The following is a 17,309-nucleotide window of genomic DNA, read 5'->3' on the forward strand; positions in this document are numbered from 1 at the left end:
TGCCAGTTTCTATGGCTAAGTGGTGCTCGCTGAGTCTGTACCTCGTCAAGGTGGTTCTCAATTTTTTGTCAGTAACTATGGTCAGGTAGTTCGCTACAGCATGCTCTCTTTTCAGGGCCAAATATCATTCATTTTACTTTGCGATTTTGTTTCAGTTTCCCAGTAGGTTATATAATTCTGTTTCAGCTGTGTTGCAATTTGGTTTATTCTAATTATGTTTGTAGTTTTGTTCTGGTCCTGAGCAGGTGAGGTGTTAGTGTGTGTTGGTCTATGTGGAGAACTAAGGCTCAGGACCAGATGAGTGAGGGGATGGTTTGCTTTGCTCAACTCTTGGTATTGCAGGGCTTTGTATTGATGTAAGTCACTTTGTTTTAGGTGCTTCCAAAATTTGATTGACCTTTTTTATATTTTGATAAGTAATGGGTATTGGCCAAATTCTGCCCTGCATGCATTGTCTGTTGCGTTTCTATGTAATTTCAGGATATGTTTACAGAATTCTACATGCAGGGTTTCAATTGGATGTTTGTCCCATTTGCCAAATTCTTGACTGATTCTATGACTTCACTGCCATAAAGAGCAATTGGTTCGATTACAGCTCCAAAGATTTTAAGCCAAATCCTAATTGGAATCTCTACAGAAATTTGTCGTTTTATGGCGTAGAAGACCCTGTGTGCTCCCTTAGTTCATTCACTGCAATGTTGAAGTTTCCTGTGGAACTGATTTTTAGCCCTAAATAATTGCAATTTGAGGAAAGTTCAGTGTAAGGTGTTCCTAACATGAATTTTGTGTTTTGTTCCCTGAGATCTGGATCTTTTTTGGAATGTCATAATTTTAGTTTTGTTAAGGTTTACTGCCAGGGCCCAGGTCTGGCAGTACTGTTCTAGCAGATCTAGGCTTTTCTGTAACCCCTGTTCACTGGGGGAAAGGAGAACCAGGTAATCTGCATAGAACAGGCACTTGATCTCTGAGTTGTGTAGAGTGAGACCAGGCACTGCAGCTTTTTCTAGTATGTTTGCCAATTCTAAATATTGAAAAGAGTTGGGCTAAGGCTGTAGTCCTGTCTCACTCCAGAAATGTGTTCTTTTGTTGCCAATTTTATGCCACATTTGTTCCCTGTATACATTGATTTTATTAGATCATAGGTTTCACCCCCTACACCACTTTCAATAATTTTGTGGAATAGCACTTGATGCCAAATAGAATCAAATGGTTTTCTAAAATCAATAAAGCAAGCAAATATTTGTTTTTTGTTTTGGGTTACGTATTTCTCAATTAGGGTGTGTAGGGTGTAAATGTGATCAGTTGTGCGGTGATTTGGTAAAAATCCAATCTGACTTCTCAGGACATTGTGCTTAGTAAGGAAGGTTAAAAGTCTAGAATTTATGATACTACAAAGAACCTTCCCGAGATTACTGTTTGCACAGATACGTCGGTAATTGTTTGGGTCAAATTTATCTCCATTTTTGAATATTGGTGTTATAAGCCCATGGTTCCAAATGTCAGGGAAGTAACCTACACTCAGAACCAAATTGAAAAATTTTAGGATGGCCAGTTGACATTTTGTGCTTGCGCATTTTAACATCTCATTTAATATACTGGCAGGTCCAGATGATTTTTTAGGTTTCAATTTTTTAATTTTATCTTTAAGCTCTAAGTTCAGTAATCGAGAAGTCCACCGGATTTGATTATCTTTAATAGCCAATTCAAGTTCCAGCAGTTTTTTTATTTATATGGTTTTTGTCAGGATTTGCTCCTAATTCCACTTTTTCAAAAAGTGTTTGAAAATGGTTTGTCCAGATATCCCTATCTTGTATCGCTAATTGTTCTTGTTGTGATTTTTTCATATTTTTCCATTGGTCCCAAAATGGATCTGTATTTATTAACTCCTCAATTTCTGTCAGTTGCGTGTGAGTGTATTGTGCCTTTTTGTTTCTGAGTGTACGTTTATATTGCTTTAGTACTTCACAGTGAAGAAGGCGTATATTTGAGTTATTTGGGTCTGTGTGTTTTTGATTTGACAATTTGACAAGTTATTTCCAAGTTTCTCTCTCTCTCTCTGTGCTGAGAAGTTTTTAAAACAATAAGGAACAGAGGTGAACAGAGACGTACATAATTTATTCTCTGCCATACCTGTTCTGGCAGTACTGGTGGGCATTTGGAGTTTTAGATAATTTTTACATTTTCCGGAAATAGACATCATGTGCAAATCTGCACTCAAAATAGAAGGCAAACTATCTGAAATAAGACTGTAACACCATCATCATCATCATTATCATCATCCTCCTCTAGAAAGACGAGAGTGTCTTCCGTGACTGTAGCCTGCAGGACATTCTCTTTATTGTGACCGCCAGTGCGTTGGACTGGTAACAGCCACCATTAAATGAGTTAAGAACGTTTTAGCTTAAACTGCAGCCAATCCACGTGCACTCTTGGGTGAATATTTTACATCGAAACCTTTTTTAAAAAAACTAAAATTTGTTTTCAACAGCACATCACTGCTCTAAAGGTCATCTTCTTACAGATTACTACGTATGATGGACTGTAAGAATTCAGAGTCATTGAGAAATCTTTGCCCTTGCTTCTTAAAGGATGAAATCACGCACAATGAAAATAACACTTTTAAATTTAACAAACTTTAGCGGTTTCAAAATGTGCTCACAATGTTATTGGATTGTTTTGTCAATGTTATCACATTGCCACTACATTGCAGCAACATTGTGAGAAGGTTTTGTGTCGGCTGGATTCCAGAACAATACACAGTGCATGTTGCATTGTGTGCAGTGCATGCTGGGAAAATGAGTTTCTAGAGGATCCTAATTTCCCAGTCCTTTCCTACATCCAGATCCAGGCCCCCCACTGTCAGCATGTGGCTTGCTGCTTGGTACTGGACCTCAGTGCAATCCTTCAGGAGACCTGAGGGGGACAGAAACAGAGACCTCATGGATGCTTCCACATTTTAACATTTTACATTTCACATCATTTGCTGTTTAGCAGATACTATAACGTCTCCAGAGTCACTTTTTCACAGCTGGATATTTACTGAAGAAATCCAGCTTATGTACCTTGCTCAATGATACAGCAGCAATGCCCCTCCTGGGAATCAACCCTGCAACCTTGGGAGTTTCAAACCCAGTTCCCTAACCACTACAATACATTGCCAACACAACAGAAGGGTCTTTTGAGTGTTCTTACACAGGTCACAGCTTAGCTAACAGCAGTAGCATTCCAGAACTACTGATCGTAGATAAACAGCAAAACAGCGACGTGTAGCAACAGCAAGAAGAAGGGCTTTAAAACAGATGTAAATAATCGCGGTATCATTCTTAAACTCTCATCTTGAAAGAATTGTGGTGATGTGTCAAATATAGCCTACCCAGGACCTGATCCTAAGTGAGAACTGTGGCAAACAAGCCTGCCACAGGCCACCGAAGTGGCTTTCCAAGGGGCCCTCCAGCACAGAGACACAGGGAGATGATGTTCAAACAGTCCACGTTTATTTACGAGGGTGGCAAGATGTTACAGCCAAAGAGCAGATGTTAACACTGTCATGACAGAGGCTCCCCTTGTGTGAGTGGGGATGGCAGATTTAAACTGTGCGCACTGATTACCTCACTACGCACAGGTGCAGCCACTCCTGTTCCCGGGTCCAATTAGCCTGGCCAATTATCTCATTCTTACCCAATTGGCCAGGTCTAATTAGCTTGACCCAGGGCAGGTGTGGCTGTTTAAACCAGCCATCCCCACACCACAAGAACATATGGAGGAGAAACCAGTAAAACGTGATTTATTAGCTTAACACACCGTTTTTCATTCAACAGCTCAAAGCAACTGATCCATTTTGATCCAGCTGAGCCAAACATAACTCAGCAAAGGTAAATATTTGAATGTTGTTGGCATTTCAAACGGATTATAACTGTTAATCTGTTATAATTATAACAAATTATAGCAGACTAGATACAATCTAGACTAGATACAATCTAGTCTGAAAGGCAATCAGAGAACTAATTTAAATGGCTAAAAAATGGCGAGCAATGTTCGGCAGAATGGCCTGCTCTCGTCATTATGTTATGTTTTGTTCTGTTTATGAAAAGATTGGCTTTGGCAGGCAGGTTTCTCACCTGAGATCTGCGCAGTCACTGCAGACGGCTTCTTCTTCACCCCCAGGAAGCGGACGGACTGCACAGAGCACTCTGCATCATACTTCCCCCTGTCGTCTGCGCAGCTAAAAACGCAACAAGCAGAGCTTAGGTGAGTGTGCGTGTGTGCGTGCGTTGTGTGTGTGCGAACGTGTGTACGTATGAGTGTGTGTGTGTGTGTGTGTGTGTGTGCATGTGTGTGTGTGTGAGTGTGTATGTGTGCGTGTGTGTGTGTGTGTGTGTCAGTGTATATGTGTGCGTGTGGGTATGTTGGGAGAATATTCGTGAGCACTATAGCAAGTTCCTAAGGCTGGAATCTCATGTACCAAATTAAGAGCCCAGCCTGTAGGGAAAATAACATTTGGTTCAAGTTCAAGTAAATCATTTGTATGAAGGAACTGGAACAGCACAAAGCCCAGCCTTCTGGGAAAACCTTCATCTCACCGATTCAGCAGACGACCCCGGTCCAGGGAAAAACGGCGCAGAGAAAACTGCTTCCTGTCCCGGAAGTTGAAGGAGTATCCGTCATCCAGGTACAGGTCCCCCTCTGCACAGCCCTGCAAGGTGACAGCATTTACAGCAGTGTTTACACAACATTTACACAGCATTTGCACGGCGTTTACGCACCACTTATACAGAACTTAACACAGCATTAGCACAGCATTAACACAGCATTTACACAGCGTTTACAGTGTTTGCAAAACATTTACACAGCACTTACACAGAACTTACACAAAATTTACACAGCACTTACACAGAACTTACACAAAATTTACACAGCACTTACACAGCACTCACACAACATTTACACAGCATTTACACAGCACTTACACATCACTCACACAACATTCACACTGAGTTTACATAGTTTTTAAATAGCATTTACACTGAATGATAAGGCAGAGCAACTTTTTGCATAGCGTGTGAATATGAAAACCATCAAAGCTATCCATTATACTGATCTGGGTCCATTTCCATAAAGTATCACAGAGCAGGGCTGTTGACCTACAGTCAGCCTTCCACTGTCCATATCCTAACTATATCCACCATGAGCTTAAAGGTAGGACTGATTATTGATCAGCAGTACTACTCAGTGTTGCCGTGTGAATAGTGGGCCCGGGAGACCTCTCTTCCTTGCCTTGGAGTCCAGGGCGACAGTGAGAGTGAAGGGGAGCTTCTGCAGGTCGGCTGTGCAGGATCCAGACTCCGTCCTCCGGCTGACCACCGTGCCCCCACGCTGAAACAGGGGGACCTGAGAGGGGGGGAGGAGGGAGAGAGAGAGAGAGAGAGAGAGAGAGAGAGAGAGAGAGAGAGAGAGAGAGAGTAGAGAGGAGAGAGAGAGAGAGAAGAGAGGAGAGCGAGAGAGAGAGAGATACAGCAGAAATGCAGGGTGAAATATTTTTCTGATAATGCAGCACTTGTGGAGACATGAAGAGCAGAAGCAGTGGCGATGAAGACTCACAGTGTCCAGAGTCACAGGGAAGCTCACAGTCCTGCCACCTCTGAAGACCTGAGCAGTGCTCACATCATACCAGCTCTGCAACACACACAGGATATCTGATACAGTGCATAACACACATACACACACCCACACACACACTGCGCAACACACACACACACACACACACACACACCCGTGCATACACACACACACACACACTCTGCCCTGTTACACAATTCCTGAGCCGATCACAGACCAAACATTACTCAAAAAAATCATACCTCACCAGTTCCCGGAAGTAAAACCTTGACCTCTGTGACTCCAGGGTCAGTCACTGGACATGCCAGCAAAGCACTTCCTGTATGTAGAGATGGCATTACTCAGAGTATTATAATTGAAATCCATATTATCATTACCCATCATGCACTGGTGTCATTATTGCCTTAATCATTATTATTCCCTTCCTGTTCCAGCTCAGGAGCTCCAGTCCCTATTTTAAAGAAGAATCTAATGACTTCGTCTTGTAATGTATGGGCACTGTTTTATATTTAATAGACTACAGGGAAAGGCCAGCCATCTTGATAACAAACAATATAGTATATTTATCATAACATATTACTTATGTGTTTAATACAAATGTTCTATGGCAGGGATACTCAAATCTGGTCCTCAAATCCAAATCTGGCTCTGGTTTTCTTCTCTCAGGTAATTAACTGAACAATTAGTGCTACTGATTAGCCAAACTGTCTTCACGCCTGACTCCAAGAAAGGCTGGAAAACGAGCAGATCTAAGCCCCTGAGGACTGTGATTTGAGTAACGCGGTCCTACTGCTACTGTCCAGTGTACACCGTCGCCATTTTTAACATGAAAGCACTAGTCCAGTAATCTTCATTATTGCTTCTGGCAGGCCACAGGGTCTGCTGGTTTTTCCTTTTTTCCTTAACACGAGCGACCTACACTGAACCAAAAAACCAGGTGAGGAGAGATAACTGTGCAAACGGCTGCTTTAACTGATCGATTAAGCGCCGAGTAGCAACAAGAACCAGCAGACCCGGCGGCTCGACAGGACCAGGAATGAAGATCGCCGCGCCACACTCATTGTTACCTATCATGTACTGGTGCTCCACGGCAAAGGTGCACTGCTCCCTGGGGAACTCCACCCACAGCGGCCTGACGGGGACAGGGATCAGCGTTAGCACCGGCTCTGAACCAGGCGGGGGAGAAGACAGAGGGAGAGGAGGCGGGGCTTAAGGAGACAGAGGGAGAGGAGGCGGGGCTTACCTGAGCAGGGGCTGAGCCGTGGTGTGGGCGTGGTAGAACAGCGTGTACCAGTAGGGCAGCAGGCGGTACCGCTGCCGGACGGCAGAGCGTATCGCCGCGGTGACGGCGTCCCCGAACAGCCAGGGCTCCCGCCGCTTGGTCTGTATGGCGGAGTGGCCGCGGAAGAAGGGCTGCAGCGCCCCCGCCTGGTACCAGCGCACCAGCAGCTCCGGCTCCGGGTCCTGGAAAAACCCGCCCACGTCCGCTGGGACAGGGGGGACGGGGGCGTGGACGGGGACGGGGACGGGGGCGGGGGAGGGAGAGGGGGAGAGAGGGAGGGAGGAAGGTCGGCAGAGGAATAACAGCGTCTGCTTCTCTGCTCATTCTTGTCCTGTAAAGCCTGGGTTTTCAACAGGGGATCTACAGACCCCTGGGGGACGTTGACGGTACTGCAGGGAGTCCCTGGCCAGACTTGATATGTAATGACTACACACAGACTTTCAAAAATATTCAAAACATTTTTTTAAAATATTATAAACGGATTTTAGCCTACGAATCCCCTGGAATCCGGTAAGCCTGGGTGGGGGTCCCCGGATCAGGAAAGGCAGAAAGCCCCTGTGTTTAAAGCCATTACTGAGCTGAGCTGCCTGAAATGCAGCCTACAACATTCAAACTCAAATCTGAGAGTGAGGATCTGACTCAGGGTCGCCCCCTCCTGGCGGTGTCAGGCACTCACCTCCACAGAAGGCCACGCCCGTGATGCTCAGGGACAGGAGCATGGGGATGGAAATCTTCAGGTACTCCCAGGTTGCCAGATTGTCGCCCGTCCACACCGCACCTGTCACAACACGCGTGTGGACCCAAACACATCTGCTAAAAGGACGCTTTGCTGTAGTGCTTTTCAGTGAGGACAGTGTTGTGGTTTCCTCATGTGGCTCAAAGATAATAAATAATAAACATATGTATACAAATAAATAATAAGATAATGAACTCTCTGGCTATACATCCTGCAGCCCTTTTTCCACGAAGGGACAGTAGCCAGAAGGCACTATCCACCAATTACTGTTGCCTTTATTCCACTTACTGTTAGCAACAAGCTCTATGATTGGTGGAGAGCTCCTCTCAGGAGAACAGAGATAATGTTCTGCGTGCTATTACCCCTGGCGCCAACTCACCCAGCCTCTGGGACCCAGCGAAGAAGGAGCGTGACAGGACAAAGGGCCTCTCCGTGCCCCCAGACCGCGCCAGCAGACCCTCCACTGTGGCCAAGTGCTGGAGCACCGAGACCAGAAAGGAAGGAAAATCAGTCAAAATTAAGAGAGAAATGAAAAAGCCCCAGTTAGCGTGCGCACAGTGCGTATGTGTTTATTCAGGAACGGCTGACCTGATAGAATCCGTACAGGTTGTGTAACTCCCGGTGCTCCCAGCCCCCAGCATGCACTGCGTCTTTGGGCATGGTCTGCTCGGGCCCGTTGAACACGGACGGCTCGTTCATGTCGTTCCACACAAACAGAAATTGCGTGGAGCCCTGATGCGCATATCGGACACATTTACACACAGCTCTGATTCAGAAATTGTAGTAGTGTGGCACATTAGGAAAAATCTGACCTCATACTATCATTTTGTATTGTGTTCGTAATATACTTTGTATTGTGATTTTTAATGCTAGCTTTTGTATTCCTGAATAAGAAAAGAGATGGAAAAACAAAGGGTAAATAAATAAAAATAGATAATTCATTCTCTGAACCCACCTTGTACTTATCCAGAGCAAACAGGCTGGAATACCATGCCCGGGTCTTAGGATTGCTAAAGTCCACATAACAGGAATCACCTAGAGAGAGAAAGAGAGAGAGAGAGAGGAAGAGAGAAAGAGAAAGAGAGAGAGAGAGAGAATTAACCCTGAGGAACGCTGAGATCCACTCACACAAAACAGCAGCTAAATCACAGCTGGTTGACTGCAGTGACAAGTCTGTACAGAGAGACATTAGATTACATTTGAGGAGTTTTATGAAAGAGACATCAATGAAAGAGAAAGAGAGGAAGAGAGAGAGAGAGAGGAGCACAACTGGAGAGCCCGCGCACTCATCCTTCACGCTCCTCCCCTCACCTGGCCAGCAGGACCCCTGGTACAGCTCTCCCGTTCTGTCCTTCACAAAATGGCCGCCCTGCCTGGCCTCGCAGTACAGGGGCCAGAGGGCGTCCATCTTGAAGTGAGGGTCGCTGATGACCACCAGCTGTGTGGGGGGGAGCAGATGCCTGCTTAGATGCTCAGGGAATATCCACACGGCAAAACGCTGAGTGTTAATTTAACTCCAACGGTTCAAATGAGCCATAGATATATACAGAGGTGATTCTGGAGCAGCGTTTCCCAACCGATGTGCTGTCAGGCGTGCCGTGTAACAAATCCTATTCACAAGAGCCAAAATAATGTCAATAAAATGCATATTGCTTAATTAAAACCCCAAACTGAACATTTATACCTACTTTTGATGCGTCGCATCAACATCAGTACGTCGAGTGCTTTTGAGAGTGGGGTGCCATCAGATGCTATAAACCTGGAAAGTGTGCCGTGGATTGAAAAAGGTTGGCAAATGCCGGTCAAGAAACCAGGGGGTGGAAAATCTTCCAGGGCCTGGGGCTGTTGCCTGCCTTGTCTGTTCATACAATTCACTTCTGGATAAATCACGTGTACACTATCAGAGTAAGATGTACTCTATCAGTGTTGATATAACACTGGACAGTTCCATTCACAGGTTTGAGAAGGGTTTTCTTTTGGAGTGGCTTGGGGGGGAAGACAGGGAAAAATTCCAGCTGTTTATACTCAGATATTTATTCACGCACTTTTCTGTTTCTCTCCTCTAGGTGGTGCTGTAGGCTCACGGGGTCCGGGAAGCGCTTTGGGTCCCAGGTGAAGTAGCGCTTCCCGTCCGTGTGCTCGATGTCCAGCCAGATGACATCATAAGGGATGGAGTGGAGGTCAAACCCAGCGTCCACTTCCTCCACGTCGGCTTCGTCCATGTAGTTCCAGCGGCACTGGTGGTAACCCAGGGAGAACAAGGGGGGCATGGCCTGGTATCCTAGCAACAACAGAGCAGTGTGTTAAACACCTCCAGCAGATCTGCGAAGCACTTACTAGGCTAATGGATTTAAAAGGGTTATTCCTGTAAATGGCTTCAATTTCTGAGATTTTTTTATTACATGAAATAATACATGTCTGAGCATTACAGTAGAGTGCTAGCATACCGACAATTCTTGTGTTTCTGTGTTGTGTTCAGCCGAAAGTTTTAAGTTAAGAGACAGTTGGTGATGCAGAGGGGTGGTCTGATAACCTGTTAGTTCTGCATACTGACAGAAGGCCTGGGATGGGGAGGGGCCTAGCAAGATGAAGGTGTCAATCACACCACTCTCTGACATCCAGTGCAGGTCAGTGTGGGCAGACACCCTCCTCTTCTTCACTGGAGGTGGGCTGGCCCCCTGAAAGGAGGGTGGGCAGTAAGTACATTTTGGGCAGTCAAGATTAGCAACAGGTTTTGATAAGCTCTAACAGAGCATCACAGTGTTTGACTGATGTTAAGCGCTCTTGGATATTAGAAAGGCCAAGCCAGGGACTGCCGGGTGGCTCATCCTGTTAAAGCACTGTTGCATGGACGGGCCCCACGGTCTGGACTTTCGAATCTGGACTGCACCAGAGAAATAGGGGGGAAAACACAAAAAGAAAAGAAAACACATTACATTTATTATTACCATGTAATATAGCATTCTGAAAAAGGACTGGAGCCAAGCCCGCTTGTAGCCTCAACTGATTTTGAGAAAATCACATGACCACTGAACCTTGTGCTTGTGAGCTGCTCGTTAGCACAGATCAAATTAGCTTCGTAAACAGGTTACAGTATGAGACTCCAGAACCATCTCTGATGTCACCATTCCGGGCCATATGTCTGGGTTCTATTACAGAGCCCCTCATGGCCGAAATGCCGGCACTAGTTGTACCGAAGAACTCTTTTATTTCAGACATTTTGCATCAGTGGAGCAACAAAATAAGGAAGCCTAACTGGGTCAACTGCACCGTGCTTAGCAGGTATTTATGCCTCAGGTTTAAACCACTACACCACAAAACTGCACTACAACTGGAACACCTCAGGTATAAAACCCCTAGACTACACCACAAAACTGCACTACAACTGGAACAGCAAATCCTTATTTCACATGTTCAGATAGCCGTTCCAGTTGTTACGAGGTTCTGTTGTCCAGGGGTTTAAACCCCAGGTTTTAACTCCAGCTGAGCTCCCCTGTGTCTACAACACAACACAGGGAGAAAGAAGGAAAAAGGAACCACAGAGACAAAAGCAAGAAGTGGGCGATGTTCCCCTCCATCTTACCTCCCCTGTGGCCGGGGGACCGTCCCCAGAGGTCCGGATGTCCAGCAGGGTCTCGGACGCGTTGAGCCAGAAAACCCCGATGCTTCTTTTGGGCTTGTGGGCCAGAAGGAGCGGAACCGAACCGTACAGACCCAACTGGCTGTGGATGTCATAGCCAAACACGTCCAGGTTGTACAGGCGGTAGGCTTCGCCATCCCTGCAATGAAAGGAGAACGTTTTTGAGGTTTTTTTTGGGGGGGGGGGGGGGGGGGTAAGTAACTGCTCATCCAGTGACATAAATAATATACTATAGATCCCAGGTGGGGCACAATGGTGGAGCAACACCAGGGATTTGAACCTGCATCCTTACAGTTACAATTCTCATTATTGCACAACTGTTGCTCGTGCATTCACCCATTTAAAAAAAAAAAAGCAAAAAAAAAAAAGTCATTTTTATCAATAGGCATAAGCTTGGCACGCTTAAATGCGTGGCTATTCTCCCCAGATACATCCTGCAGTCAGCCTGACCTGGTGTCCTTCAGCTGGAAGGTGTCTGCGTGCTCCGGGAGACCATACACATGGGAGAAGCCGTGGAGGGTGAAGTCCAGGCCAACCGAGCTCGGACCTGCAGGGCGAACGGTTCCACATTCTTAACACGGGCTGTTTCGATCCTGGATGCTGATTGGCTAAGACCGCGCTCTACGGTGACTGGAAATCTGACACAGCCTGTTTGTAAACAGTATCACTCCACGCACAAACCATTATATCACTAAATAAATAATATTGCACCAGCAATTAATTTTTTCTATATGTTATCTGTCTCATTGAAGCAATACACGACACTCAAGGCCAATACTGTATCAGTACAACTCTCATATAGCCTCTCTGGCCGCATAGCTTAATTTTAACACAAAACTGAATTCACATGAAACTTTCGTTCAATCTTTCTCAGCACAGAATACCAAGCATCTGACTCTCAAACACAGGTTGAGCTTTTTTGATTCGCCGGACAACCTCTAAAACCACCTACCATTTGCCTTGATGTCCACAAACTGTTTAAAGGTCTCCTTCCACAATCCCATGTGGTCCCCGTCCTGCTGGTGAAGTGACAGGCAAAAGAGACAGCAAAGCTCAAACAAGAGGGCTTGGCAGCAAACCAGGATCAAATGAAAAACAAGCATCGTAAAGGAAGCGATTAGCGATTGAGGCATTCCGTTTTCAGGGCGTGAACAATCAAATGAGCAGGACCCACAACCTTGAACTTCCTGTTGTTTGGCATGACATGACATGAACGTCACTTTGGCGTCAAAGCACATAAACATAAATGCCTGATCAACAGCAAGTATTAAGGATAAGTTATACTTTATTGACCCCATGGGGTCATTTCTCCTCTGCATTTGTCCCGGCAGTGTAGCACACCGGGTAAGGAGCTGGTCTTGTAACCCAAAGGTAGGTAGGTAGGTAGTATCCAGGTAGGACACTGCCATTGTACCCTTGAGCAAGATACTGAACCCACATTGCTTCAGTATACATCCAGCTGTACAAATGGATGCAACGTAGTAAATGCTACGTAAAAAAAGTTGTGTATGTCACTCTGGATACGAGCATCGGCTAAATATCCGTAATGTAGTGACCCATCCGAGCTACATAGGAGCAGTGGGCAGCACAACTCCAGCTCTCAGGCCAGTGCCTTGGTCACAGGCAATAGCAGAAGTATAAGCTGCCATGCATTTCTTCTGGTAAACTGATTCATTTACCTCATTTGGCTCTGTGGACAGGCTGGGAGTCAGAAAGCAATAGAGAAAAATAGATTTAGGTTAAAAATATTCACACAAGTATAACAGCATAGATTCACGTCAAGTCAGTTTTCAGTTTAATCACCTTTCAGTTTTACAGTATGTCTTCTTAACTGACAGGCATGTCAAAATGAACTGAAGCACACCCCGTCTGAATAACTCCAAAAATACATTTCAGCAAGAAACTGTCATTGATGCTATGCTATTAAAAGATTTAAAAATGAAAAGGCCTCCTGCAGAGAAAGATACTGCTGGCTGATGTGACGAGAAAATATGTCCTTCCACGCTGACACAATGACAGGAGGTTCTTTTCTTCACGCAGTAAAATGGTTCAAAGCTGTAGTCCAACTATGAATAAACACTTCATTTATTTCCCAGGCTTAGTACAGGAACCACTGTTATCTTATCATGGTCTCAAGCCCTCACCTTTACCTTGTGTTACCCCCCCCCCCCCCCATCCCAACAACCCCCCCACTCCCCCACCCACCCTGGCCAACGCCCCTCTCTCACCTAGGCTTGGGTGGATTCTGGAGTGTCTCAAAGTACAGCCGACCATTTGGGTTGAGTGTGACGGTCACCTCATCCTCACACAACACCTCCAGCAGAAAGGGACTGTCGCTGACCCGGAACTGGTACTGACCCGAACCCCAGCCCAGAGTCAGGGAGCCCTTTTCCCTCCCGACCACTTTTAACCTACCAGGAGCAAAAGTAAATTTTTAAAAAAGTTCAAAGAAAAACACTAGGAATAAAGTCTGTGCACTAAAAGAAGAAAACTGCAATGTTTCTATGAAACTGTCATTCTTTTTCTTTGGTACAGATACAAATGCTCAGCATTCGTGCCATTAGGGAGAAAGATGTCTTTTGACATTATAAACACAATGGTACTAGTTATACACACAGTCATCTCTGTCCACTGCTTGTCATCCATCCCACTGGCAAAGAACTGTATACAAGTCTTACCGCTCACAGACAGGCTGTCCACTCAGAACATCTGGAACCTTGTAGCGTTCTCTAATTGGGTTGAGTTCATCAATAGTAACCCTAACTGTTCCATCATTGATGGCACACACCTGGAGAAGCAGTTTCACCTGTAGGAAGAGCACCTCCCATTGATGTAGCACTGCTCATCGGAATCTTGCACATTTATCACAAATAAACTGAATGTCACCCTATCCTTTCAATATTATTCTATTTCTCCATCATTGTTCCAAAAACATCTGGTTTCTCTGTGTATCTGAAATGACTCAGCCCTTCAATTTGTGTACTGCAACCGCACTGACTACTTGTTTAACATTCGAATGACAATAACAGATTTAACGATTTCAATGCCAAGGTCAATCTGGTGTGTTGTGCTGTGTTGTGACAGAGAGCATTTCTGAAGGGATCAAATCCCAGTCGTCAGACTTTGTGATTTGTGCTGAAATCTCATTACCCTGTCTGAGCAGAGGTGGAAAAAAGATTACCTGGGCGTCTGGGTCTTGAAGCTTGAGCTGTGCTCCTTTCTCTGTTATCACCAAAGTGTCCAGCAGGGGGAGATACTGTGTCACATTTCCCTGCTTCTGCCGCCTGAACATGGATCAGGAAACGAGCATAGTGTGCATAAAGGATACTGTAGTATGATTCAAAATCAGTATTTGTCTAAGCTGAACCTGACACAAAGATCAAACTCACCCTCAACTCACACAAACCTTTATAACTGTGATCATATTTTTTAAAGGCTTGGACTTTTATATTTAACACACAAACTCCAATTTAATTTAATTGAGGCTCTGTGGCCTCCAATTCTGTTAATGTTGCTCCCAATATGACCTATTAAATGTTAAACGTAACAGCAAGCTGGGTGCACTTCCTTCTTCAAGGCTCAGTACCATGGGCCTGTGCGAGATTAAAAATCTTCCAGACTTTGGCAACGAGACTGTGGCAGCAGATGCATCCCACTGTAATGCTGGGCAGCTGTTTAAAATGGGAAAAAATCGAATACAGATGTAAACTTTTACTCCACCCATTTGGCCTCAACAAAAAGCAATCATCTCATTGGTCAATGCGGGCCTTTGTGTTGCACAAATACCAGTGAGGTACTGGCAGCTTACTTTGTTTAATTCACACTTCCTCTCTCCTCTGGACCTCCTCCCATTGGTGCCCACTCCCTTACTCAACTGCCACCACAACATCTGCAACCTCTCTCTCTCTCTCTCTCCACCATCTGACCCATGGTGCTGCCTCGCTGTGGAGTCTTTTCAAACAGCCATCATCTGACTGCACTCGTCTTCTGTTTCCTCTTCCACTCCCTTGGTAGGATCTTCCCTCCATCCTCCAGACCCACAAAGTGACCGTCCTCATACAAGGCCACACCTGTCACCTGTACTGCGTGCTGACTGCTGACAGACCCAGATCAACATCAGCTCAACAGAAAAGGCTAGCGTAAGCCCGCAAAATCAAAATGGCAGCCCCACTCAGTAATATTCTTGTACGTAGTTATATTATATATTATTATATATTAGATCTTGTAAATAGTTAATCTCTCTATTTGCTCACTCGACCAACTGCTCCTCCCACCTGGTCTATTTTCACTGCAGATGACTTTAGATCCTGCTTTGATGAAGGTGACCGAAATGAGGTGACTCCTTTAAAGCATCATTTAGTGCGGTCACCCAGTCTCCCTACAAGTGCCCACCCATTTTACCAGTGGGCAAACCTCTTTGATGTCCCCTCCAAGTGAGCATTAGAGAAGTGAAATCCAGAGGTTGTTCAAATGTTCAATTTCCAGGTGGGGCAGTGCTGTTGTTCCCTTGATTAGGGCGCATAGCATGAAGACTGTCAGGAACGATCCATACATTTTTTGTCTAACCAAATATATGATAAAAGGTTTTTTTTTTTTTTTTTTTTTTTTTTTTTTTTTTTAATAAATGGAACCTTCTTTTGCTTTTCTATGACATGGAAAACCTTCTGTAACGAAGCACGAATCTACAAATTTAGTATTTATAGTTTTTCAGTGCATGATGGTTGATGGTTTTAATAATATTTGCTTGCACGAGACGTTTTCTGGGTGAATGAATTTGATAAAGATACATTCCCTACCTGTAAAACGCAATCTGGTCACATTTCTTAAACTTCGCTTTCCCTTCATCACCTGGGACCACGCTGAAGATAAAAGGTACATTTATTTAGTATTTTTCATATAAATCTGCGCACTTGCTGTACTGTGCTCACATGCAAACTAGCCACTGTTAAACATAAATTTTAAAATTGTGATTCCGGCCATTGGCTAATGTAGCTATTACTGGTTAGCTAGCTTGCAAGCAACATTTCGGGGCTTTTTTCCGTATTTGGATCTAGCAAGTCAAAAAGACTAATACATGCGTGTGTACAGGCTGTATTTCAGAAATACACAGCATGTACCACTCTACCATTAATTTTCTTTAGGTTAGCAACGTGACCATTTGCGACCATTAACTTTTGACAGCGTCATCTCCATTAACCAGCTAAATAGCTTGCCAGCACTCTTCAGCGAATCAGATAAGAATTAGTGGCCATAGCACTGACAAGAACTTTGCAGACCGCTTCACTTCGGTTAGCTAGACAGCTGAAGTACTATTATACATCGTGTACATTACACTAATATACCTGTTAACAGTATTCGCAAGTGCCTCCTCTGCCATTCAGTCTTCCGAGTTTTAGGTCAACAACAGAGCTGCTTTGTATCAAGTTTCGTGCCATGCAGTGCATACATATGCTGATCTTAAAATCACGCGGACGAACTGATACAGTCAGCTCGATTCAGGAAGTAGTCGTGTAGTGTTGCGCACATACTGTTGGGCAGCCTGACAACACCAAAGGAGATTTAAAAATCATAGACATTGCGTTTATAACCGTTTATAACCCATGATATTGAAACGATTCGTGCAGAATACGGCGCTAGATCTGGTTTGTGGACGCAAGTGTACTCATTTTTTCGCGAGACCATGTTATAGAAGTAATATAACGAGCCAAGAACGTACGTAGCGTGTGCAGTTTTCTAAATTAAACGATCTAACGATTGCGGACAACAAACTGCCGACACAAGCTGCACATGTTTTCTGTTTTGATATCACGAGATTTAGTACCCAGCAATCTCATGTCAAAATGTAGCATCGCCCCCTGTAGGACCGGAGACCCAAACCTAACTTTCCCTTAGCAGTCACCTGGAAGCGTATATTTTTTCCTAGGATGAATCTGGGAAGGTCCCGCCCTCAAGCGCTAGGATTGGCAGCCTGTCAGTCAGCCTGCCAGGAGTCAACCTGTCAGTCAGCCTGCCAGGAGTCGAACGCAGCTATTACG

At 44.8% G+C, this 17,309-nt stretch overlaps 1 protein-coding gene across 4 annotated transcripts; it reads right to left on the reverse strand.

Moving 5' to 3' along the window:
- Window positions 1-2,094: 2,094 nt before the first annotated feature.
- ganc (glucosidase, alpha; neutral C) lies at window positions 2,095-17,086 on the reverse strand. 4 transcript variants are annotated; one of them, XM_035383876.1, is made up of 24 exons: window positions 16,617-17,086; window positions 16,071-16,133; window positions 14,456-14,558; window positions 13,953-14,080; window positions 13,503-13,685; window positions 12,954-12,975; window positions 12,227-12,290; window positions 11,725-11,821; window positions 11,218-11,413; window positions 10,168-10,312; window positions 9,680-9,915; window positions 8,946-9,072; window positions 8,590-8,669; window positions 8,223-8,366; window positions 8,014-8,110; window positions 7,575-7,676; window positions 6,860-7,103; window positions 6,684-6,748; window positions 5,859-5,935; window positions 5,599-5,673; window positions 5,275-5,388; window positions 4,581-4,693; window positions 4,119-4,222; window positions 2,095-2,913 (listed from the first exon to the last, which is right to left on the reverse strand). In XM_035383876.1, the coding sequence occupies exons 1-24, from the start codon at window positions 16,649-16,651 to the stop codon at window positions 2,804-2,806; spliced, it is 2,724 nt and encodes a 907-aa protein (XP_035239767.1). In that variant the 5' UTR covers window positions 16,652-17,086; the 3' UTR covers window positions 2,095-2,803. The 4 variants fall into 4 exon arrangements, with proteins under 4 accessions (XP_035239767.1, XP_035239759.1, XP_035239775.1 ...); XM_035383868.1 differs by having other exon boundaries at window positions 12,227-12,293; XM_035383884.1 differs by lacking the exons at window positions 12,954-12,975; window positions 13,953-14,080; window positions 14,456-14,558; window positions 16,071-16,133; window positions 16,617-17,086 and having other exon boundaries at window positions 13,503-13,637.
- Window positions 17,087-17,309: the final 223 nt, after the last annotated feature.

This window comes from Anguilla anguilla, chromosome 1, assembly GCF_013347855.1.
Source record: "Anguilla anguilla isolate fAngAng1 chromosome 1, fAngAng1.pri, whole genome shotgun sequence".
Taxonomy (NCBI): domain Eukaryota; kingdom Metazoa; phylum Chordata; class Actinopteri; order Anguilliformes; family Anguillidae; genus Anguilla; species Anguilla anguilla.

Coding starts and splice junctions, on each gene's coding strand:
- ganc (XM_035383868.1), bottom strand. CDS start 16,651: ATGGCAGAGGAGGCACTTGCGAATACTGTTAACAG. Junction 8,670..8,945: donor CCAGGGGTCCTGCTGGCCAG/GTGAGGGGAGGA, acceptor TTCTCTCTCTAG/GTGATTCCTGTTATGTGGAC. Junction 4,694..5,274: donor CTGTCGCCCTGGACTCCAAG/GCAAGGAAGAGA, acceptor GTCACCTTGCAG/GGCTGTGCAGAGGGGGACCT.